At 41.3% G+C, this 26,256-nt stretch overlaps 1 protein-coding gene across 4 annotated transcripts in view; it reads right to left on the bottom strand.

The window, feature by feature from the left end:
• Positions 1-3,791: 3,791 nt before the first annotated feature.
• SGCD (sarcoglycan delta) overlaps positions 3,792-26,256 on the bottom strand; it is a 321,460-nt gene continuing 298,995 nt past the window's right edge. For all 4 annotated transcript variants that reach the window (XM_051631256.1, XM_051631255.1, XM_051631254.1 and 1 more), the window contains exons 8-9: positions 8,982-9,105; positions 3,792-7,328 (exon numbers count right to left, since the gene is read on the bottom strand). In XM_051631256.1, the coding sequence (XP_051487216.1) occupies positions 7,155-7,328; positions 8,982-9,105 (298 nt within the window). In that variant the 3' untranslated portion in view covers positions 3,792-7,154. The remainder of the gene's footprint in view (positions 7,329-8,981; positions 9,106-26,256) is intronic.

The raw sequence follows: 26,256 nt of genomic DNA, 5'->3' as shown, positions 1-26,256 counted from the left end.
AGGGCAAAGATTCCCACCAGCCTCCCCCAACCCACAGGCTTCCCAAGGAGGGGCAGTGCCCCAGGGCACCATCCCCTGGGATGCTGTGCAGGTGTTACCAGGACAAAGCAGCGGTGGCTTTAAGGGCTGCTCAGCTGCACTTGCTGGAGTTAGTGCCAATGCCTTCAAGGTGGCCCAAGGCTTGGTAGAACAGCAACCAGCACCTACCAGCATTATTTATGCCTCTTAGGCTGCAGATACATCACTATAAAATCATTAATGCTGCCAAAGGGTTTCTTCATCTGCTACATCAATAATAGAACTGATTCTGAGTGCTCAAACCCAGAGGAGGACACAGATGAAGACAAAATTATCAAATTGTCTTAGCAGAGGTGCTGACTCCCTGCTCTACAGACAGCTACCCTAGAGAAATCTAGCCGTACTGCTGGGAGTGGTGGTCTTTATAGCTAAGTATGTGTGGGAGAAACTCTTAACAGCAACATTATTTCATCTATATTCCAGCATTTGATAAAAATAGCACCACCCACAAATAATTCTTCTTTTGCTCTCCAGTGTGAGCCTGCCTCAAGATGTTTCAAGGACTGTCATGAGGAAATTAAAAAAAAACAACACAACAAACCACAAAGAAAGAAACTGCATTGCTTTAAAATGTGATAAAGCATTTAGCAGTAGCAGGCTTTGGAACGCTTTATCTGCTATCAGCAGTTAAGCCTTTTGAATGAGGCAAAAATGTGAGAGTACAATGCAATCTAAAATTCCTGCTACGTGCAAAGATGTACATGACCTGTGCTTTGCAATGGGCCTATTCCTGTAATGTCAACTATGTTAGAAATGGTGAGACTTTCCATTTGGGCAGGACCTGATGAAGGACTCCAAAAGTCCTTTTTAATCTTTGAAGAAAAGAGTCCTTAACCAAGGCTGCCTGTTTTTATCTGAAGCATTTGCTAGCAGGGCACAAGGTAAATGTAACACTTTTGCACACATTTCTCTTTCTGATATTTTCTCTTGCTGGCAGAAAGAATAAACCAGACATAACCTTCCTAGTTTTCAATACTGGTTAGAAACTAACAACTCAATCCACAGAGATGAGTTGCCTCAAAGAACAGGCAGCCTGTCCATACTGACTGGTGGCAGAAAAGCCCAGCCACAGCGTGGCTGCAAGCTGCAACAAGGTGAGACATTTCCTGGGAGTGCCAGCAGTCCTAACCTTCCCATGGGAATTCCACTTGTAGCAAAATAATTTTTAAGTGACTCACACCAATAGTTTAAAGTGACCTGGATGAGAAATTTCCATGGTGATAAATTATTATATTTTCTCCTTCAGTTTGGATAAAAATCCTGCAGCTTTAAATATCCATTTTTTCCTGTATAAAGAGAGGGTGTCACTTTTCACAAGGGCACAATACAATTCAAATGGCAGGACAAGAGAGTTTGAAATGATAAAGCCTCAGGGCAGTATGTGCATAACCATGGGCTTCTCAACCACAGCAGACTTAAAAGCTTCCTAAATACAAGCTATTCACTATAATTTCCATTCAAGCCCCCAGCCACTATGGTTACTGTGGATGGAAACAACACCCTAGCAATCTTGAACAGCCCAAGCTGTAAGTGGTTGCAGTGACAGTAATTCCACTGTGCTCCATGAAAGACCAAGCATAATTGGTATTGTATTTAGTAAAATGGATGTTATTAATCTAAAGTATAATAATGTAAACAGAGAAGTTTCCTGCATTACTGTGATTAGGGTGATGTCTCTTGCCATTTCTTCCCTCTCCCTCCTACCTGCCTTGCTTAATTCACTTCACTCTTGCTTGAATAATCTCATCAGCACCACGTCAGTGTTTAACCCATAAACTCACAGCCATAAACTCGGCTACATCAGCTGTGAAAACACTGCAATTGCAGCACAGAATTTTCCCAAAAGTCCCCAATTTCACCTTCATACCACTGCTAGATGTAAATTTTGGTTCTGGGGAGGGGTATGTGAGACTGAGAAGTGAGGCGCGGGGATTCATGTGCTGCTGGTCACCTGCACTCAGCCCCGTGTGTGGCAGGACTCTGGGCTACCCAAATATTACACAGCAATTTCAGAACTGAGGAAAAAGGTTAAAGTGGGGAAAAAGGCAATGTTGCCAGGATTGTGTTTCTCAAGCAGCAATGGCAATAAAAAAAGGCTGGTATTTTCACATTGAAAAAGCACCAATCCAGTGCTTGGCAAGGCTTTGCAGGAACGTGCCCTGCACTTGCTGGGGTGAATTCTGGATGATGATATTTCAAAATTTAAAATGTCAGCCTTAAAAAAAAAAAAAAACAAACAAAAAAAACTGAAAAAGAGCAAAACCTCTAATTTTTTTTTTTTAAACAAAATCATTGTGGCACAGTTGATCTTCTTCACTGAGCAGTTACTGGAGTTCTGTGGCTGCTAATGCTTGAGTGCAGGTAAGTGAACAGCCAGCAGCATTTACTCAGTTTATTTATACTTTCAGCCCAAGATGATGTCTTTCAGTGTTCTGAGTTATTTCTTCACATTTCAAATTTCAGGTAACCTTGCCCTCTGCTGACATTTAAAGATTTTTCACATTATTTCCTTTTCTCCCCATTAACTAAGCTAGAGTTTTCCTGCCACTTTACTCTCTCAAATGCATCTTTGTAATTTACCTGTATTTTTCCTGCCCCATTCAAAAAGCACCATTGAAGTTAATGCATTTCAGGCATAAGGGCAACTAGAGAAGGGATAAATTTATGTAAGTCTTTGGTCTTTGTCTTGCTGTCTTTTGCTGTATGAAAATTAAAGCCATAACAACAATAAAAAGAAAATTGGCTTTTGTTGGAAACAAGTGTATGTAAGTTTAGATATACGTATTTGTATGTGTGCATCTTACAACAACAAAAGCTAATTTTCTTTAGAACATCTGTATTTGCACACTAGGTATGATGTGAACTAATCTGATGTCTTCTCAAGTTCCTCAGGAATCTCTCTTTAAGCTTGGAGAAATTTCTAGGGACTTTATTTTTTTTTTAGACATCATTTTGCTGTACTGTATATTGCAGATGGTACTTCTAGGTTTATGCCTTAAACCTTTTTGTTTCTGCATATATGTGATATTTCTGATTACAGGAAAAAAAAAACCCAACAACAAACCCTTTCAAAATATAGCTGTTTGACAGCACATGACTGAGAGAACCAAATATAAATAATTCTTGTGTATGCTTAGTTTTTTAAAGAGTTTCTACTGAGAAGAGGCCTTATAAGTATTTAAGTAGTTATTATCTTCCCCTTTTGATGACTTCCTTTAGTATTAACATTTCTTTGTACTCTTAAGCTACCCATTTTGCTGACTACAGGGTAATATGCTTCAAAAAGTTTAAGTAAACAAACAAACCACAAAGAAACATGGAGAATGGATACAGTTGTATAATCAGTATTAAGATCTCTGCTTTTGCTAATGCCAAAGTATTTTTTTCCTTTAGAAAAACCATTCTAATTCACCTGTGCCAGCAGAAGGGCCATCCACTGTGGCTAAGGTACAGGGGTGAGCACTGCCAGTCAGCTTCTGGATTGAAGTGTTACTTTTAAAGCAAATTCAACAAGGTCTCAAAGCCCTATAAAGAGTTACAGTACATAAACACATTTATCTTTAACTGTAGTATTCATGGTTGCCTTAGGTATACTGACATTAGCTTCCCAGTCCCTTCATCAGTATTTCAGGTGCTGTTGCTGCTCCTGCTGCAACACAGACCTGCACACAGTGCCCAGCCAGAGTTTGGTCTCCCCAAGGGCTGGCAGTGTCAGGCCCTCAGTGGCCTGAATTGTCACCTGTCCAGCTCCTGGCTCAGCTCAGTCCACAAAGTCATCAGTATCTCTTCCACTGAGCTCAGTGGAAATAAATGCACAAATTAATTGAACTGAACTGCAGGCCCGATTCACAAAGCAACACACAAAGCCTTGCTTGGTTTTTGGCATTTTATCAATGGCAGGTAGAGCATAGGGATGAAACTCCAGCCAGGGATGCTCTAATTTAAATAGACTGAGGGAAAACCAACCCCTACAGGTACAGCAACTGTGAGGGACTTCTGGGCAAGGCAGAAGGAAAAGGGACTCCCATGCATTTGCGTTGTCCAGCAGGTGAGTCCGTCACTCCACAGCAGCCCCACAATAAACTCATAAACATGAGATACCTGGATGGGTTTGCATGCTTCTTTTTCAGCAAAATGTCTGTTTTCTCCTCCACCATCTCAGATATACAGTCCTGGCTGTTCTGGTTTGCCATTCACTGCACAGTGGGGGACTCATCCTGTGGCCAACACAAGTGCAGGCAGCATCATCATCATCTAAACTGCTGTCTTCAAACTCAGCTGTGACTCAAATGATTTACAAGTCTCTACACAGGTTCAGTCCTTCTAGCAACAATACCTTGTCTTTCAATGCAGCAAATAACTTTATGCTTTTTAAGATGGAAACATGATTGCAAAATACATTGAAGCAACTAGAATTCCTTTATGTAGACACAATTGATGTACCCTTGTCACCTTGGAGAAGCATCTGCTTGGGATGAGGACTGAGCCATCGGCCTCTCGGGAGTGGAGCTTGGCAAAGAGGACTCAGCACATCCTTGTTCGGTCAGCCCCTGCATCCAGCCCTGCCTTTCTCACCAGCATTAACACTCTGGATGACAGGTAAGTTCATGTGACTCATTTTCTGCACAGGGTAGTCTTCCTGTAGCATGTGTCTTCACAACTGCTCCCAGGGGATTTGTTTATGAATTGGGCCCTGCTTGCTGTAAGGTTTGTATTCAATGGTATTCAATGAAACAGGGAAGAAAACTCTACAATAAATGTAGGACTATGAATGGGACTTCATTTGTGGTCCCAGAGGTAACGTACACAGTATTTTGCTATATTTAACATGGTTAAAATAAAAGTCTGTATCACTCTAGGTGTCCCTACAGTCTTAATACATTTCATTAAGACCTGTTTTAAGTTGCACAACCAGTTCCCAAGACACCCTCCTGTCCCTCCCCCCAAATAAACGGGTTTTAATAACAAGATAAATATGATGTGCTTCTCCTTGCTGAGTGCATTGACTTAAGGCATAGGCACAATTCCCCTCTTTGAACAGAGATGGTATAGTCCTGTGTCCCAATACAATTGTTACCCTGGGTGACCCTTTGCATTCAAATATTGACTCAAGACATAATAATTACAGGAATCATTCATTAATAGATAGTTTGAATTCATTAATTAATCAGAAAATATTACTGGAATAAATGTAGATCATTCAATCCTCTTTCAGGAATAAATTTCATGGGAGTCCTGCCTTATTAGGCAGCAAGACATCTAATCTAAACTGCATAGATATCTTTCTTTGAATCCAGTCAATTTTGGATTAAGCCAGAATTGTCTATTGAAAAAAAAAAGCCCTGGTACACTCCAGACCACAAGAAAATACATAGAAATCTGTAGAAAAGGAATGAGCTAAATTATTTCTGAGTATTTCTGTCAGCTACATTTTCTCTTGAAGATTGCTTGAAGAATACCAGCTTTGCTTAGATATCACTAGGGCTGGGCACAGATCTATCATATTTGCACATGAGGTTAATATTTGCAAAAGCATCTCAGTGGCTTAGAAACCTTGCTGTCCTCATGAGATTTACTGTGACTTGGACATTTCTGCAGTAATCAGGACTGATTACTGCAAAAGTATCTAAAAATCAAGGATTTTTACATGCATGTGGATGCTATTATGGGTCAGAATTCAATTATCTAGGCTCCTCTTATTATTTTTCAAAACCTGAACTGTGGAAGCAATGTTACCAGATCAGATTTTACATTTTATCCTGCCCGTGACTCCTGGACTTAAATAAAGGAAAATGTACCCATGAAGAGATTCAACCACTGAGTTTTTGTAGTTTAAATTCTAGAGAAATTAGCAACCAAAGCCCTTTCTTTCCAGTAATCTGACTTTGTCACAATCTTTATAAATCCTTTAAAAAAAGTCTGTTTCATTGTCAGCATCTCTGATGTTTGCAGCTTCCACCAAATCTGAGTGACCTGAGACTGTATATCCTGAAAAGAAAGATGACAAAAATTCTGGCATAGCATCTACATTACACACCTAATTTGTATGCATGTCTCTGTTTCTGTGGGTAGAATAGGTAATTTTCTGTGTCTACAGGTAGTGACTACCTACCTATGGGTAGTATAGGCCAAATCTTCAATCTTCACACTTTGATACAAAATCTTTTAAAAATTAAAGGTGTTAAAGGTGAGTGTGTAGAGTGATCCAGGATGCTTGTTAACTAAGGAGGTTTAGGATTTTCTTCCTTAGTCCAGCTTTCACAATTTGCTTCCTTTCCAGAGCTAAATGCAACACCAGTTTTTGTTAGCACAGAGATGAATTTAGGTTAAGGTTAGAGCTGATGTGTCACATCTCAATAGCACAAGGCATCCTTGGCCAAGCACAGGCAAGTCTCAAAGCCCTGCAGACAAAGAAGTGATTATTCCAGCAAGAAGATCTGGACTTTTCTACTGTCCAAGAGCAACCCATGGCTTCCAACAGGTAGCCATGCTTCAGGTGAAAAGGTTCAGATGAAAATTAAAGAGAAACCTTGTAACCTTGGGTATCCTGGATCACTCAGGTGATGAGTACAGAACATCTGGCTATTTTGTTGTGTTTTGTTTATTTTTTCAAGTCACTGATTTAATGGTGCAAAAATAATCAGAGGTGCTTCTCTCCTCTTTGTGTGTTGGTGGGTCTACATCAGTTCCAGGGTCTCGACCAGCCAACAAGCCCATTGCTCTGAGATCATGATCAAAACCAAGCAGTGATCATTAGACTGTATTAATGTGGAAGGGGCCAGGGGAGCATCAAATCCAATTCAGCAGATTGTACCAGTAAATTTTGGTGTGGGAAAGAGAAATGCTACACAAATGTAACAGGGTCACCCTGGGATTCCTTGTACTGAAACATCATTTTACACAGAGGATATATATATATTATATATATATTTTTATATATATATTCACACACACGCGCGCGCACACAAAAAAAGTCTTTGATAGGCTTTCTGTGTTCTAGTAAAAATAGTTGGCAGCTGCAATCTGAGAGACCAGAACTGGCTTGTGCTGCCTGATGCCCCACTGCAAATTGTCTCTCAAAGGCAGACGCTTGTATTTATCTGGCAGGTGGAGCTGGTGCCTGCCTGAGACAGAAACAACCTCCCATTGGGACACACACAGAGCTCGTAGATTTTTTGCCTGGACCCTGCAGAAGAGGAAGATCCTTGAGGCAAGTTAGGTAGTTTGATTTTTGCAGAATTCAACATTATCTGAAGTCAGAGCAGGGGAGAGAGAGAGAAAAAAAGAGAGAGAATTAGTGAAGAGTTGTTATTTTTTATCTTGTTGTTAAAGTAGCTTCCTTTGGACAACTGGGCTGCTACAAAAACTGAGTAGGCACGTGCATTAACATGGGAAAGTCTGACACAAATCAGGGTAAGGAGATGATCTGCTTTAACCTGGAGCCACCAGTTTGTTTCTGCTGACCTACCCACTGTGGTTCCTTGGCTCATAGCTTCCTGCTTCTCCTCCTGTTTGGGTTAGCCCAGCCCAAGGTACCCACTGCCAGGCAGGGAGTGGGAACAGTTCACACCCACCTGACGACTTTGCTCCTTCACTGGGACTTCTGGTGCTCTGATCCCATTGCCAGTTAAGCTTTCAGGCTCACAGCACTGACTTTTATCTATGTTTTATGTATACGTGTAACGCTTTTATGTAATAACTTAAATGCCATAACAGACCTGAATTTCTCCTTATAAAATAGAACATAAAAATGAACATGCGGCAGCTCTTAGACACAAGGCAGCTACAGGGGAGTGCTCTAACAGCACTGAGAAAAGCACAGCAAGATAACCTGCATGCCAAAATATACAGGGTGACTGACAATATTTGTTCTTATCTTGCAATTACAGTAAGAGTCTCCAGTTTAAGTATCCAACCATCTAATATCCTCAAAGAGAGAATATGTGCATTTAAAATAAACTTAGCATTAAAAACGTTAGGGCAACTGCTTGCAGTCATGAAATGCTTTGGATTTCAATTATAGTATATAAGGTAGGGTGGTTTTTTTATAGCTGTGAAGTTTTTTTGTTAACATTTGTGGGCCGTGCTTGGAATGTCTTAAAAGGAAAATGTTTAGAAATAATAGGAATTGCAATAAAAATCCCATTCTATGTATTACATCTGACACTAAGATAGGAAAACATTGGCCTATGTACGAGCCCTATTGCTGGGAGGCTGGCATTCAGTGGGAAGTTCCTCCTGCCAAGGCTCTTGGTGGGCTCCCCAGCAGGAGCTCCTCAGCCACATCCTCTAGTGTCTACCACAATTATCATAGGAGGAGGGGATAAGAGTCATGTGCCCATTTATTTTTGAGACACCAGAAGAGGCTTAACTCAACACCTATTCTACTTTTGTTCTGTGTTACCAGTTTTAGTTATTCTTGCCTCCCCTTTGGAAGTTTCCCCAGTGCAACAACCTCTGTCTCCTAACATTGCCTTGCTTCCCAAAATATAAACATCAGCTACAAAAGCATTTCCAGCATACCAGTGAATTAAGCTCTTCTTATAGAAAAATGTATAATAAAAGATTTAATTACATTGGCCAAGTAAATCTTGTTTTAAACTCACAAAGAAACAGAATTTAGGAGCACCGTGTATTTTACAGCCACATAAATCTGCTTGAACAACAGATGCTATTATCCAACCACTTTAAAAATAATGAATCAGCCTTTGCCACAGAGCAAGTCTCATTTGCATACGATACCTTCAATCATTGCTAGCAGAAACTCAGCTAGGAGAGTGAGCTGCACCACTTTCACACCAGTGTTTCAAATGCAATGGCTCAGTGACTCAGAAGGCTACAGATCTGAAGGAGGTTTGTGGCTTGGTTTGTTTCTGCTGTAGGGCTTGATGTCCTTCGCTTACCTCTCCATCTTTGGATTCCAGCCTGAGCTCTGTCCTGCACGTGGCTTTCAAGCTGCCGGCCTCGGCGTTGATCTCGATGCCTTTTGGAGCCTCCATCACCAGTGCACGTGTAGGTGACTCCAGCCTGAAACAGAAAGGCAGTTACAGAGCACAGTGGCTTGAGTGTCCATGCTCAATCTCAGGCTGTCTTCTTGCACAGCCTGACTGCCCCTTGCATATGGCACCTTAGGAAATACTGACCTTCAGATCCGTACCTGGTTTAGTCAGTGGAAAGAATTCATGCAGAGTGTGGCAAAACAAATCACAGATCCAGTCTGCTGACAATTCCTATCAACTTTGCTATGCTGGGTGCAATGAAGCTCCCCAATGATCAGCTTGTTCATCTGCAAGGTCAGACTTTTAACTAATCAGTGCTAAAAGGAGATATTAGCAAAGCAGCATAACTACACAGAGAGTGCAGGCGCTTTTCTTCCTCAAACCACTGTTTAAGCAGGAACAAATTAGTTCTCTTGACTGCCTCTAATGTGAGGTTTGGAAGGATTTAAAGACATAAGGAAATTGATGAAGACCCCAAAATTCCTGGGCTCCAGTACTACCGCTCACAGTCATGTCCCCCCTCTGCAGTGCTTTGACCCCTCCTAACTGTGGATACACCACAGAGGTGTCTGAGAACCTTGTTACAGCCCTGTCTAACGCAGCCAGACCTTTCAGTTCAGGCAACTGGGGTTAATGCTCCAAGATGTAGAAGCACAAGGTTCAGCCCTCCTTGCTGATTACCCATTCATAGGTCTTTTATTATACTTGTCTCTTCTCTTCTTTATAATACAGTCTCTTGTTACTTCCTATATTGAAAATGATGATAATAAAAACCAATTCTCACTCTTCGGGAATATCCTCTTAGTTGATTTTATCACCATTTATTTATTGCACCATCACAAAATCTAGGCAATGATCTCCCCAGGTGAAGCAGGCAGGCAGACTGGAACAGAAGCTCCTGCTTTGAGTGCTCTGGGCAGGCACTGAGGAAGTTGAAGCACAGGGCAGCAGACAGCCATGCTTGGGCAGCTTTTGAGATTTGCTTGTCTTACTGCAGAGGCTCTTCAGCTGTTTCTCTACTCTTCATGTATAATAATTTGTGCAAGTAACTGTATTCTTAAACGGACTCCTGCTGGTATTGAGACAACATGGGAGGGTGAGGGAATTCAGCTGTATTTATTGCAGGCAACAGTTCAATAAGCAAAGGCACATTTCCCTGAATCTGGCACTTCTCAAGCTAAGGATTTCCCTCTTGTTAGTGTCTTCATATTGCTGCTTTTTGAACACCTTTCCCTCAAGACCCCAAACTCATCCATAATTTCCTGGCTGACTCAGCTAAACCTAAATTTCAGGGAAGAGCTGAGGCATGGGCAGCCCAAGGAATGAGCATGGACTCATGGTTAGCAGCCTCCGAACAATCTCTCTGAGCTGCTTTTTGTTTGCTCTCTGCAGGGAAGCTACATCTTACATAAACCTTCTTCTGATCCCTCCACTGGAAACACAGGCTGGTTCCTGTATGAGAAACCTAAGGTGAAGACTGCTGTGACTCACTTATTTTTTTTTCCTGATTGAATTGCAGATTGCATGGAGGAGAAAAAGCTTGCAAAGAATGATTGACATTAAACGGTGCTACCTGGGCTATGATTCCCTCTGACCTTCCAATTGCAGTAGCTGCCTTTCCAATATCTCTTAGAATTTCTTTATGGTAAAAACAGTCAGAGTGCACAGTCACAGGGCTTTGGCACACGCACTCTGGTAGCTTTCATTATGGTGCCTTAACACGCTGCCTGCCCCACACCTTCCCTGGAGATTTCTGCCCAGGGACACAGTATATTCTCATGCTTGGTGGTGCAGCTCACAAGCTGGTGTCTACCCTGAAAAATAAAGGATGGTTTACTTGCACTAAACGCCCAGGAGCTGAGATGCACTGGCTGGGATGCAGGCACACATTCCCTCCTGCTGCTTCTGCTCCAGAGGCTGGGTCCTCCAGAGGAGAAGCAGGCAGCTGAGGCCAGTAACATCTGAAGTCACTGCAGTTTAATTCACCAGAGGATGTGTCCAAACCCCAAGGCAGCTGAGCTACTCTGAGGATAAAATAATTCTGAGGAGCCATGGCCAGGTAACTCTTCAGCTCTCTGACATCTAAGTGACTCCAATTTCTTTGATGTCTTGGCTGTCTCAATGTATTTGTTCATCTGTTAATCTTGTAGCTCTTCTGACCACTGAGAAATAAATATTGTAAATCCAAGAGTGTTCAGACACCACAGTGCAAATGCACTCATGTGCAGCAGCAGGTCTCAATTCCTGGTCTGCATAGGAGCAGCTTCCCAGTCTCACAGTACTGCTATACTGGAGAGTGCAGAGGGCTGGAAAATTGGTCAATGTCTTCCCATGGTGGAGGGAGACCCCAGATAAGACCTTCTTGCCTATTTCCTGTTCACACAAGTTCCCTTAACATCAAAGCAAGTTAAATTCATGCTTTGAACAAGCTACCAAGTACCTGGGAGAAAACATTATCCCAAAGTATTATTCTCTTTCATATCTAAAAAAAAGAGTGAGTTGCTCTCCAACCTCCACCCATTGCAAACCTACAGGCAGAATAACAACGTCTCACAAACACTGATGAAAACCCATGCAATTTTAGACACATCCTAATCCCTCCAGAACTTCTCACATCATGGAGGCACAAATGACCCTCTCAAGCACCCCCCAACAGTCCATGATGTCATGCAGGACAAGTACACAATGCTGGGGTGCTGCTCCATAACCCACCCAGCAGCACCAAAGTCAGCTGAGCTGACCCCCTCTCTGTCACCCTAAATCACTAGCTCAGACAGCTGCAATCTTGCCAACATGCTGAATTAACCAAAACTCAGCCCTTTAATGTTAAAAATATAATTTTGAAGCCCAGGGGCATTAGAACCTTTAAACTATGGAAATGAGCGCAAATACTATAACAGCAAAGTGCAGCTCTTCCAGTGCTGAGAAATTTGGGCTTGCAGCCCACGTGGTTTTGTACTTGTGCCGTGGGTTTAGAGTCTGACTCTTCTCTCTCTTACATATGGGACTTTTGTCCCAATTTATGCTACTGCAAAGGAGGACAGAAAAGACTTAATAAAATTTTCCTTTGCATTTGAGGGGCATATGATTGTAAGGGATTTAAACTGATTACTTTCTGATATCCTGAATGAATCCCTGAAACACCTGTCTTTAAACCAGGAACTGAAAAATCTATGCAAAGCCTGAGAAAGCAGTTGAGGAGTTTATGCTCCAGGGGGTTTGAGTAATGTTTACTGAATACTTTGATTTGAACCAAGTGTTTAAGAGACACTCAGATTTTAAACCTAATTCTGTCTTCCAGAGCAGAACCAATTTGGAGACTAATAATAAAAGAAAATGATTTAGTGATGAATAGATAATTTGTTGAAAAGCAACATTTGTTTTCCAGTGTGATACTCTGGAGCTTTCAGTAGGATTCACATCTCCTGGTTAGGTGTAAGCCTGTACTTACAGCAGTAGGCTGGAAAGGTGGCTGCATGAATATAGATTGTTTCATTATTTGCTCCTGCTCTTGAATTTTCCATCCCAGCAATTGGCACATAAGCCCTTGTTATTGACCATGGGTGCTGCTTATTTTTGCTCTGGTATTTCCAAGACCAGATGCTGATCTTTCTTACAGAGCTGTTCAAGGGAGTAAATCCACTGCTAGCCACAGAGTTACAGCACGCTGAATTCAGGACAAGAGAAGCTTCTGCCTACCACTGCCATAAAGTTCCTCCTGTCCCACCTATGGTCTCACAATGTGGAAATGTTTTCTCCAGATCACAAGGTGTCATGTAAGCCCCAAATTTAAAAAGAAATGGCACAACTAACAGGATTTTCAGAACTATCAAAGTACTCAGGGGTTCCACTTATTACAACGGGTGTTGAGCACTTCTGAAAATCCCATTGAGCACCTAAATGCCATAACAAATCTGACCCTTAATCTCAGTTCTTAGTTCTGCAACAGAGGTAATAGCACTTCCCAACTCCACGGGGAGGATGAAAAGATAAATATATCAGTGGTTGTGAAGCGGTTACATACTGTAATAACTGAGGCCAGGTAAGTACCATAGCCAAAGATAGATGGCTGGCAGATGGTAACTGATCTTTCCAAAGCTGCAATATTAGGCTCTTACCTTCATCAAATATACTATTAGTCTTGTCCCTCCCACTGCACACACTCAGCCTGCATATCAATGTGCAGGATGATGTACGCAGGGGACGCCTTTCTCCAGCTCACCAAGCTTAATGGACAGTGCTAAATCTGCCTCTTAAGCCCTTTCCCTCAAACCTATCACTGAAGCATCTCACATTTTAAAGAGAGGTGATGGCATGTGTGCATCTCACAATGAACCCCTCTCCCGCTATTGCTGGAAATTCTGAGCTTAAGGGAATCAACAAGGGAGCCGAATTTTCAGTGCCATCCCTGCTCTGCTGTGAAAACTTCAGCAATAACTTAAAGGAGCTCAGCATATGAGTTTGTATTGTGGTTCCAGTGAAAGCCATTCTCTTGGAAAGATCATTACTTACCCAGATTTCTAGTTTTCATTTCCCTCACCATAAAGAGTCACATTAATCACTCCAGCAGCATGGATTATATTTCCTTCTTGTCCCTGTCCTCTCCTCACCCCCTCCTGGATAAGGCATCATTTTCTTTACTATTGTGAACAGCATTTTGAATTGGGGAGAAGAGAGGATTTTTCACATATGAAGCAGTACCACCAGCAGCTGCTCACTTGCTCCCACTAAAATGGACATTATTTCCTTTAAAAAAAAAATAAAATGATTTGGGGGAGAAATATTCACTTGGGCCCAGCATTGATGCAAACAGGACTTGCAATTTATGGCTGGTATCAAAGGCTGCAGCACAGCAGAGGGATGATCCTCCACATGTGAAAGGAGATAACATCAGCTAGGGACCTATTGCTGCCACTTTAATTTTTTTTTTTTTTTTTTTTTTTTTTTTCCCCTCCAAGGAATGGCCTCAAGCTTCAGAATTTCTTGTCCCCAACAAGGGATTTTTCTGCATGGGGCAACAAGCTTTGCTGGCAGTATGGAAATGGAAAGAAAAGTTTACTCACAGGATGTGAGGAGCATATGATGCAGCAGTGTGGTAACATGAGCTAATTTAATTTTGCTTAGAAACCTCTGGACTGAGAATAGAGCATGTATTACTGCAGCTGTAGCCCATTATTTGTAATGACTCTAATTATTTCTTATGGTATCCATCTGACCAGCTATAACATTTCACATTGAGCATAAAATTAGCCAATGTTACCACTGTGCCTGCTTACATCTCCTACAATTGGTAAATTATGCCAGCAAGTAAACGTAGAGCTCCATCAATTTGCTGGTAATGAACCAGTATCTCAGGTTGAAATTTGTTTTCAATTTTAGCTCCTTTGTTTCAATGAAATCAATGGGATCATCCACTTGCAGCGACACCTCCAACTCCATTATTAGTGTGTTATCTTACGTATATCTGCTCACAGAAGAAAACACAATACTTTTTTCTCTATTAACTGGAAGTTAATTAGCTTTTACTAAATTGCACAGAAAGCATCCTTAGTTTCTATATCTACAATGATTTTAAACTTTTTCTTAATGGCATCACCTTTGCTTGTAGTGGAACAGAAAAGGTTTGGAAGGAGGAATAAGGGGTTGGGTTTGAACCCACCTGGTGAAAACCTCAACTGATTGTAAGTTCCAGCAAAGTTCTGTCACCTCCCAAAGAGCAAAAGGCTCTGCCCTGAGCTCTACCCTTGGTGACTACATTTCCTTCCTACTGGAAGGCACTGCCATTTCATGAGAGGAAAACAAGCTAAAAAAATGGCAACAACAGGAAACCTAATACAAAACAGGAAAGAGAAAAGAAGGAAGCTGGCCTTGGTACATGACAGTGAGAAGCTGAAATCCAAAAGGAAAATGGACAATGTCTTTTTCCAAGATACCACAATTTTGACAAAATGTGATGTACATCACAGTACAAAAGCAGCAAGTACTCCAAAAGCTTAGAGAATAGATCATCACTAATAACAAAATATGTATCCCTATTATTTATTGCCTAGCATTGACACAAACCTTGTTTTCAATTACCTTTTAATGAAGCACACCAATTACTGGGGACATCTGATTACAGTCTCAATCAACTGAAATAAATTTTGTTTATGGAAGGTTTCCAGGGTATCTTCTTTAGAAGCATTAATTACAGAAGTAAACAAGGATATATTATCATCATGTCATCCAATTGTAAATCCTGCCTGTTGCTGTAAATACTGTTTAGTTTGAGAGCATGTATCACCATACAGCTTCAAGTGTTTATGCTGCAAATCTAGTGACAATTCCAGTGCAGCCACACTCTGAAACAGATTTTTATGACTGGTAGTCCAAAGCCTCATGTAATTCCTAACATGATCTAGCAGACAATGAATGAAAATTCTTTCAGCTATCATCCACAAACCATGGTTAATTCCTAAGGTAAATCCAGTTAAATCTGTCAGAGACCTCACAGGAGCAGAGGCTGAATGATGCTTTATTGGAAATTACAGTTTTCTAATTGAGCCAAAGACAAATCTTGTTCAAAATGCAAGGGGCACAACAATTCTGCTTCTCTGTATTTGGGCAACACTGATGCTAAAGAAATTTTTGTACAAAGCTGAGTCAAGAGAAAGAAGAATTAAGAAAACAGTAAGAATTATCCTTGCCCTTAACATTGTTCGTAAGCTTTAGTATCTCCTTGGGTAGGGAACCTAGTGAACAAGCTGGATGAATAGTCCTGCTTGGACTCTACAAGTGCTGCAGAGACTACAGCCGCAGGAGGAGGGCTAATGAGCAACAGGAACAGTGTGAAACCATCATGAAGCAGGTCAAAGCCAGTGCTAGGAAGATGCTCAGCTAATATTCAAGGAAGATTTGAGTGGGTCCAGACAAACAAGGAACAGAGGAATCTGTCAGCACGGTACTGGCTTGCAGCACTGAGCAGGCAACAAACAGCTTCCATTTTTCTCTGAAAAAAATGCCATCCTTCAGCAGGAGGAAAAGTCTAAGCATGTAGTTCCTTCTGCCATAGTGGGAATCCCCTGTTGTAGTCTTCCAGTACACTCTGCATTACCTGAAGCTTATTCAGAGCACTAAAAAGCAGAGAGACTAGAAAAACATGGACGAATCAAAATACAATAGTACATTCTCTGTGATCACCTACGATGCTACAGCCTGGGAATTGCTGAAGGAGATGTAATTATGCAAAGTTATCCTAAATGTTTCCAGGGCTTTAGGTGTTGTTTTGTTTTTACTTTCTAAGTAATTTCTGAGGTGGTTTACAAGAAGCCAAATATAGTATTTAGAAGACAAAACCAGAGATCAAACAGAAGTACCAAATTAATCTAGGGAGAAAAATGTACTGTGTATTACTATTGAGATCTAGTTTCATTATAAACTGGAGAAGTGGTGAAGCATAGAGATTGTAAAATAAAAAAGTATGAGATTAATGTTTAACAAAGTAGAGGTATGCCTCTGAAATTTAAAATAATCTGAATAATTAAAAAATTCTGTTGCTTATAAATCAGGGAAAGAAATTATCATAGAAATTGGGAGATAGTAAAAAACAATGTGTGATAAATACAGATATGGCCTAAGAAGATGATGTGTTTAAGTGGCCAGGGAAGGGATTTGGGGATGCAAAATGAATTATTCCTATTCTGAGTGTAGAGATGACTGCAACATCACTTTCCTCACCTGGTGAGTTATAAGCAGATTGGTCTTGCTCCCAGTCCCTACTGTGCCTGAGAGACCCAAGCAGAGAACTATCTGCAGGATCAACTCCATCCCACCGTCCTCAGTCTTTGAGCCTTAATTGATAAGCTGGAACATCCAGAGTCACTGGTGTGCACATGGTGGGAAACATCCACCTAGCAGGCCTAAGCTGTGGCCAGAAGAAGCTGCTGAGTGGCCAAGGGACACATCCTGAGCAGGCAGGGCCACTATGCACCACTTGCCAGAGCTAATGGAGAGCACGGATGGGATTAATATTTTTGTTAAAAAAACCCTCACCACCAAACATCTCCAGTCACAAGTCACATAGTCTGGGTCACAACAGGTCAGTTAATGGTCTGGAAATTCCTCTGTGGCTGCATGTGCTAACCAGAGGGCTGGGAAGTGCAGCAAGGCACTTGCAGCAGCAAGGAGCCTGTACTCCTGCTGACTACAGCTTCTCTGCAGCCCCAGTGTGGCAAAGTAACAGACTTGGTAGTTAGATATGCCCCATTTACTACCTAAATCACCTTTTTTTTTTTTTTTTTGCTTCTGTGATATACCTTGTTATGGAACTTATTGCAATAAAATAAAACAAATTGAAACAAAAGAAAATCCTCTGCCTGTTGGGTGCATCAATGAGCACACTCATTTCTCACATGGAGAAAAATAATTATTCTTTATGTCACCATAATTGCCTAAACCACAAATGCATTTTTCAGAAACAAAGGTTGGGCTGGTGCAAGTTTCTAATTACAGGTTGAAAGCTTCTAATTAAAAGGCATAAATTGGAAGAAACCCCTTCAACCAGAATTAAAGAAGAGACTGCAAAGATTGGGTATTATCTTAACATACTGTCACCAAGCCAGACAGGAGAAAAGGAAATAGAAATGAAGTGTTGCAGCTCTTGATCAGGGTCACTGACACCACTTGCTGCCTAATGTCTAACAAAGTTCTGCCATCAGGAACATGGAGATGAACACACTGCAAGGTAGGTCTATGGGGCCACTGAATTTCAGAGTAACACTGAGCCATTGCAGGGGGAACAGCTCTAGTGTAGTCTGCAGGGAACAGCTGAGGCTTAAATGAGCTTTTCCTTGAAGTTTATACTGGCTTCTGGGTGTTGACAGGAGGACAAAAGCCACCTGAGTTGGCCTAAAATTATAAAACCTCATGGAAAGATGGTACTTCATTCTGCTAAAACTTGCTTGATTAACCAATAAAATATTTGTCAATATAGACATTATACAGCACTCTACTTTGGGGTGACTTTCATGTGTGGTCAGTGGTTGACCACCGGGGCAATTTGGGCCAACCCACCACTACTTTCACAGTTTGCTCATCTGCTCTGCTTTGGATGAATGTGGCACAATGCAATTTTCTTTAAAAATCTTATTCTTCTCTTTTTCAGGGTGCTAAATAACCCTCCTGAGCCAACCAGCATGTCATCACTGACAGAGAAATCACTTTCTCTTGATAACCCAACGTACTCAAAAGAGAGGATTAAGGGTGGGGGTGCAGTGCTATGCAAATGTTGCAGTCATCACCATTGGTACTTTGCATGCAGTCTTCTACATCAGAACTGCTTCATAAAGAGAAGAAATGTTGATCTAGATTTCCATTTTTGAATTCTTTTTGAAGTCTTTCCGTCATGGGATTTTTGCCTGCAGCTTGGTCAGACATAAAGGAAAAGGGTCAGGTAGATTAAAATCTCATGTGGATAGTGCACGGGTCCAGCCTACAGGGCTTTCTGCAGGGCAATGATTTACTTTTCCTCTTCTCCAATGATTTCTTCTATTCTTTCTAAAAAGATTTGGCTTAACAGAAAATGACTTAAAATGAGAAATACAGAGATAAGAAAACTCAACATTATTTGAAATGGTAGAATAAAAAACCTGCTGGGAAAAAAAGTTGTGTCTGTATGCATTATGCCCTCGGTGGTGACATCCTCTGCAAACATGTACACACTTGTCTAAGTGGATTTGAAGAATTTATTTAGCCTGAAAATTTGGTGACAACCTGCTAGCTATTTCTGAAAAGCCATTTATAGACTTTCAGACACTCATACTCCTCCTGTGGCATATCCATACAATGCACAGTCAATTTATAATGATTCCACCAAATTAAATCTTTATTAACAAACTTATTGACTCTGGCTTTGACTTTTTGTCCCCTCTTTTAATTAACTGCAGTAATGAGACAGGCAACATCCAATATAACAACTGACCAAACATTTTGTTTAAAACCTGCAGTTTTCAAGCAGCTTCACAAAAAATATAGGCTGAGTTGCTATTTGCTAAATGTCACTTTTCACACTCTGTTGAACCTTTTCTGAAGCTTGTCAAGCTCAAATCTGTAGTCATTTTCCCCCCCTCTGATCAGACCTATATAGAGCATATAACAGCTTTTCAGTTACTTTTCATTTCCATGCAGAAGATGTACCATTTGCTGTCCCCAGTATACTTCACAAAATGGTAAAGATGCATAATTTGTAAATCTAAAGGGATGCATATGCCAAAGTTGTGGCCTCTTTCACAGTCACAATTTACACCAGCAATACAGTTGTACATCTGCATGTTTAAGGTCACAGAAATTACCCAAACTCCTCAAATCCAACCTATAATTATGCAGCAATACTGCACCATCCTATTTTCAAATGTGCTGGGCTCCTGCTCAGAGTTAGGGAGGTGTTTCACTCTCCAGACCATTTGCTCACAGCCTTGCTCCCTTATTAGAGGCCCATTTCCTGTTTCCAGCCGCAATTCCCTGCCCTGCTGCCTGGCAGACACAAAGCAGCCTCCCTAACTCACAAGTGCACATACACCTCCTTCTACAAAGCAACTATGACCATGCACAGAGAGGCAGGACTTGTCTCCAGGGAGAACAAATACCTTTACAGGGTCAAAAGCACTGGTAACCACTAACTTATACCTAATTTCCCCACACTTATTTACTACTTGCTAAAGCTGGGATAGCAAAGAGGGATGACAAAAGATGCTACCTAAGTCAGGATACTACTACTGAAGAGCATAATAACCACTGTCTAGTCTGATTTTTGGCATAAACCAGCCTGGAAGTCAGCTCATTCCTGTATTAAACCTAGCTGAACTGAAACCTGCCTTTTCGGAAGACAGACAAGCTTTAATAAGTACCCACTGATGGAAGGTTCCTCTACATCCCCCTTTATAGCACTGCTCTGTAGCCTATTCTGACAATATGGAAAATTCTCCTGTCTACAACTTCCAACATGCAAAAGACAACGCAAGTTAGCGAAAAATGAACACATCTTCTCTGGAGGAATGCCAAGACAAAGCCAAGGGACAGGCAAGACCACTGAGGACAGACCAGTTGTCATTTTGGCAGCAAGGAGTTTGGCAGGGCAAAGGGAGGGATGAGGGGTATTTGAAGAAGTTAGTCTCAAAGCTCTTTGATAGTCTAGAACCAAAAGTCTTAAAGCTATTTGAGATTTCCAACTAATTTATTTATTTCAAATACATAAAGGAAATAGGTTGGGAAATGGTGCAGAGAGGAAAATAAAGGGATTGTGTAGGTAGGTGGAGGTAGGAATGGAGCAGAGACAGAAAGAGACTGGGAAACAAAAAAAAAAACAACTGGCTGAAACACTGAGTGCAGAGATGTCTCCAAAAGGACTATTTTAATCCTGGGAATAGGATATTTTGCAAATTCTTAGCATCATTGTATCTTCACATAAAAATGAAACTGTTTTCTGTTTATCTTTTGCATATAATCTCTCCTGAGTAAAACATACATTTTAAAGTAAGGTTTGGTAGTCTTTAAAGAGAGATACACTGGATGATATTTTTCTTAACTAAGAGACTGAGCCTAGTGGTGACAGTCCTGCTGCAGCTGGAACTGGTGGGAACTGGGAACTAAGCAGCACTGCTACTCACAGGTGCTTGTCTCAAGAAGCTGTGACCCTTCTCTTGGCTCTGCCTCTTTGACATGTGCCACTGTGCTATCACTGGCATCCATGCTGTAGGTTGTTTACCTTGTTTAAGGTATAGAAATCTGTTCTCCAGCTCCTTGGGTCAATCACAGTAAAATAAGAAAAAGTACAGCATTCCTTGACTTCCATGAGATTCTTCCATCTTTCCCTGGACAAGTCTGCATTTTGACTGTAATAACCTCTCTTATATGACTTCTCAGCAGATAACAAAGAGCCAATTACAGCTGCTGATGGAAGAGGTCAAGTGGAGATGAAATGAAATGGACTAAAAAAAAAAAAAAAAAAAAAGAACTGAAAAGCCTCCATGCTACTCAGTGGCATCACCACTTCCTAGAACAGGTTTTAGATGGGAATTTAATTTCATTTTACTCTATTTTATTTTGATTTTTAAAAGAGAGGTAGGCAGCTAGGAGGACTGGCTTTGTGGTTGAAGCACTGGAATTCAATTTCTAGCCCTGTGATGAGCTGCCTTTACAGCAGCAGTGGGGATGGCTTGGCACAGCCCAGGAGGAAGAATTCTCAGCACAGCAATGTGATACAGGCAGCTCTTTCCTGCCAATTTCTCCTAGTACCCAAACCAACCCATCTGAAAACTCTCATAGCAGACTGTTACCTCCACTGCAGAGCATGGCCCTGTGCCATTAACTCCGCAAGGAACCTTCCAGTCCCAACCAGCACCACTAACCACTTGCTAACATTACCCAGCATCAATGCTGGGATGAAACACTGGAATGAGTCAACTTAACAGATCACTTATTTTGACACTGAATATCAAGCTTGTCATATAGAGCTCAGAGAAATCCTCATATCTATATCACAGATAGACAGTAGACAATTTCCTTCAGAGCAGTTTCCTCAGTGGGGAGGAGATGCTTGAAGCGGTGTGGGTTCTGTCCCTCCTTTCCAAGACATGTAAATAATATTCTCAAAATTAAATGTTTCCTTTCATTTTTCACAATCAGACTTCAAGGTTTCCCAGATACCAAACCACAGCTTTTCAAGCTGGATCCAAACATTGACTAAGACTTGGCTGCAACTTGGAAAGGTAAAGAACCAACAACCCCAAACTCATGGCAGCATGTTTCGTGTACATCATGGTATATCAACGTGCCAGGGAAGTGTTTAATACTACAAGTCCAAAGCTCCAAACTGGAAACTTTGGTGCAAGGATGATCTCTTTCACTGTCTACACAGCATTATGCACAGTAAGATCTCATTTCATCTACAGCACTTAGGAACTAATCCTATGTAAGAAAATATTTGTCAACCGTGCCCTGGTTAATCAAACTCAATTAGCTGTGAATTGAAAGGAAAAATACTTAAAACAACAAGCCCATTAGAAAAGCCTGGAGATTTGTAAACTCTTTTACATGCTTGCTGGCCTGTTTTTAAAATTCTGGTGTTGCAACTTCCTGTGTCCATTGCATGTGAAGGAGGTAACTGCATCTTATCTTCATGCAGCATCTGCTGCTGAATCTTCTGGTCTAAACGATTTTCATTCTTACATAGAACACCACATTAACACCCGAGGGAAGGAACCTATTTCATCCCCAGACTCAATAAAACACAGACAATTGGATCATGAGTCCCATCACACAGAACTCGTAATAGAACCTGACTCTGGCATAAACAGGAGGGGAGAGAGAGACAGCTGCCTCTTACAAAACTTGGAAATTGCAAAAGAATTACTTTTCTGTCCCTCAGACATTATTAAGTTCACTGCAGTTCTTCCCTACATCTTACTCCAATGATTCCCACAGTCTTCTTTTTTTCCTGAGTACTGCTATAGAGCAAGTCACCAGGTATAAGCAACATTTGCTGTTATCCTAGAAATGAACATTAACAATTTTTAGTTTATAGGTGATGACAGTAATGGAGTACCCAGGGCAAAACCACTGAAACCACACAACCCCCCCAAACCAGTATAAACACACTCTGCCACTTCAAAAGAGTTCAAACAACTCCATCCCAGCAGCATTCATGATGGATGAGGTGTGACCTACCTTCCTGCAGCCTGCCAAGAGCCAGGCTCCTCCAGTGGGAATGCCTGCCTGGCAGGAATGCCTGCCCGGGCTGCTGGGCATGGCTGGGTCTGGCAGGGGGCAGCTCTGGCAGAGGGGGTGTGGAGTTCAACCCAGGGGAATTTTTATCCAGTGATGCTGACTGCACTCCTAGTATGTTTCTACAGATGACAGTGCACAGAGTATCTTTATCTTCTCTAAAGCATATCTTTCATAAAGCAGTCACATCCTGACAGTCACGCTGCTTTAACTTTACTGCTCTAGTTAGAAGTATAATGTGGGGAGAGCTTAAAGAGATCTAACTGGACAGGTCTGTGCTAATTGTTCCCACTAGACCTGTGCTCTGTGACCTTGGACATCTACGGAGCCACAAATATGAGCTTTGATTGCTGTTCCCATAGTGACTGGCAGGAAGAACACACTGGAGGGAGGACTAGAACAGCTTCATGTAGGCAAGTAGCAACTGGAAATGAATAAATTCAGAAGCTCTGGGGACACTAATGTCACTGCAGACCAGCCAACCTGGAATATAAACATTGCTGGGCACTGTGAAAATGATTTTTCTTTTTGCTTTCTACTGAGAGAGTGAACTAGGCTACACCATAGGCACTGGGCTTGGCAAATGAGACCGTGAACTCTTCTGAGGCAAATTTATCAGTCCTTTTTGCTGCTGGACTTGTCAAAGCTACTAGTGGGGCCTGTGTGCTGTACACACTCCCTGTTGAGGAAAAGGAACACCAGCCCTTGAGCCCAGTTAGACCCACAGAGCAGGCACAGCTGATGCACCAAGAATGTTTCTACATGGAGCAACACACAATGTGGGAGGCTAAATTAATCTCATGCAAAGCTGCCAGATACCTGGGCCATCCCTCTTCCAACGCCAAAACTAGCTGTATTATTTCTGTAGTGCTCTGCATTGTGCACCAAGGGCTGCCACAGGTTTTGGTGTGGAAATGGGAGACCCTTGGCATCCCATTCCAAAAAGGTAAGGATCTGGTGGATGCACCTGGGGAGAGGAATGCAGGTTGTCCTGTGACTGTGACTCCCAGCTCTCACTGTGCTCTGTGCACAGAATTCAAATAGGTCTAAACTCTCCTCTTTCAATAAAAGAAATGGAAAGGTCTCAGGAAAAAAAGTACAGACACATGCTGGTGGCCTGAGCATGTATAAAAGCAGTTCAGGAAGATTTCTATTACCAGAATGCACAGCAGGACAAGCTGAGCTGTGCTAAAGGTAGAGCTGCCAGAGAGTTTCTGAGTGACTTGCTCAGTAGCTTGGCATGGTGTGCTCATCCACACACAGCTCCATTAACTCCCTGGCAATCAGAGCCTTACACATCACAGAAGAATGGAATTTACACATGGTCAAATCTAGCATCTCCCACAGATCACTCCAAGTTACAACCCTCAAAACCACAACAGCATCGCCATCTCCATGAGTATAGGAAAGTCTGGAATAGAAAATAGTTGTTCAACCATCCAGGATAAGTCAGTAATCATCCTGATGGAAAGTAACACTGAACCTGTCTATACACTTTGCACACTATCCAACTCACATATATTTAACTCTTCAGACTTTGGTGTTGTGGTACCTTTAATGCCAAAATAAAACAGATAAGCCCATAAAAGAACAAGGCATCACTTCTCCCTGATGACATACAGCACCTTCAGGTATACATATAGCTCTGTTAAAAACCCGTGGTAACACTGATATGTTTTGAAGTCAAGATTACAAGGCCTTTTAACAGAAGTTTAGTGGCATGCCACTGGACTACTTTCATGCAATAACTGATCATCCCAGTCTCTTCTCTATGCCTCTAACCTTTCACTGAAAAGTAGATCCCATCATTCTTCAAGTAGTTGAGTCAGATCTGTAAAGTCTGAGCATTCTTACAGTGACCACAGGCACTTACAACATCAGCTATTTTTCATCTAAGTTTGGTTATTTTTTATTTTTTTTTTAATCAAGTAGAAAGTGCCAGAATTATCCAACATTCTTCTTTAAAATGACCAGCTTGTGGCCCCCTGATCTGGGGCCATCCCCTGAGTATGGACCACCATACTCTGAAAAATCAAGCATTATAAAAAATTAATCTCTCAGGTGCTCCAATGTCTTAAGTTACTTTTGGAAGTATTGCCTAACAATAATTATTGCTCTGCTTCGCTGTTAATCTCTCCTGCAGCAAGTGCACTTCTTGAACTGTAGCAAATGATGCTTTTAAGAAGAATTTTGCATTTTTGTGACTGCAGCAAACCATATGGAGAGTGGCTGATGGGTCCTGATGGATAACACATATACTAGCAGCTTCCCAGAATACTTATCTCTGACAAGATGGAAGCTCTGCAGAAGTAGCCTAGATAGCTCCATAAATCAATGCCACACTGTTAATTCCTGACATCTACTAAAAATTAAGGGATGGTCAATTTTAAGGCTTGGTCCTACAAAAGTCTGCAATTGTTCTCTCAGGAGAGCCATAATCTCTACTTGGGGAGCAAGAGAACTATTATCTGTAAGTATTCAGTGGCTCTGACAAGATTTCAGCCTAGTTTTTGAAGGTTAATTTGGCTATTAATCATTTTAAGTAAAAGAGGAGCCAAAAATGTGGCTTTTGTTTATATAAAAGTGGGGGTTTTTTGTTTGTTTGTTTTTGTTTATTTCGATTTTGTTTTGGTTTGGGTTTTATTGTTTGTTTGTTTTTTTTTCCCCCCCCTGGAAAATTCAAATAAAAAAAAGCATTTCATTTGTTTTAGAACTGTTCAGTTCTACTAGCAAGTTAGCCAGTGCTGTAACCTACTGTAGTCTGCAGTAAGAAGGCCAGACACTAAGGAATTTGTACGTGCTCTGCTTCACTTAGAGAACTGGCATTCAGAGATGATTATGAAACCACCACTCGCTTTGCTATTGCACAGACATTTGACATACTGTGTGAGCCAGAGAAACCCCTTCTATACGTGTCTGAGCACCTTTGCCTGCAGAACTGTCATCGCATTGACACCAGTTCCCCTTTCAAGTCCCATCAGTTCACAAGGTATGATGCAACATCATGGCAAATGTGCATGTACATTTTAGAGGTTATGGCATAAAATATGCAGGCACCTTGAAATATATTTCAGACTGTGAGAGCAGGCAGAATGACTGAATATATGTCAGAGGTTTATGACGAACTCTAAAGTGTCTTCATTTAAGAGGCAGCATCCTTTTTATAGGCATCCTTTATTGCTTGATTTATTCTTTCTATCTGTAGCTAACCTCTAGACTCATAGATTTAGACTCCTGGTGTGATATTGCCTGAATGCCATGCCCCTCAAAGCTCTGCAAAATGTTCTGACAAAGTCATTGCTTGGTCCTGTCTCCCTTTCAGAACAATGCCAATGGATGGAGAGTTGAAATTCTCACTGCTCAACTGAGAACCCATAAAATCAACATATTTAGTGGGTGGTTTAGAAAATTTGTCACACGC

Source organism: Apus apus, chromosome 13, assembly GCF_020740795.1.
Source record: "Apus apus isolate bApuApu2 chromosome 13, bApuApu2.pri.cur, whole genome shotgun sequence".
Taxonomy (NCBI): domain Eukaryota; kingdom Metazoa; phylum Chordata; class Aves; order Apodiformes; family Apodidae; genus Apus; species Apus apus.
The sequence above is the reverse complement of the archived record's forward strand: the minus strand, read 5'-3'. Positions and strand labels throughout refer to the sequence as shown.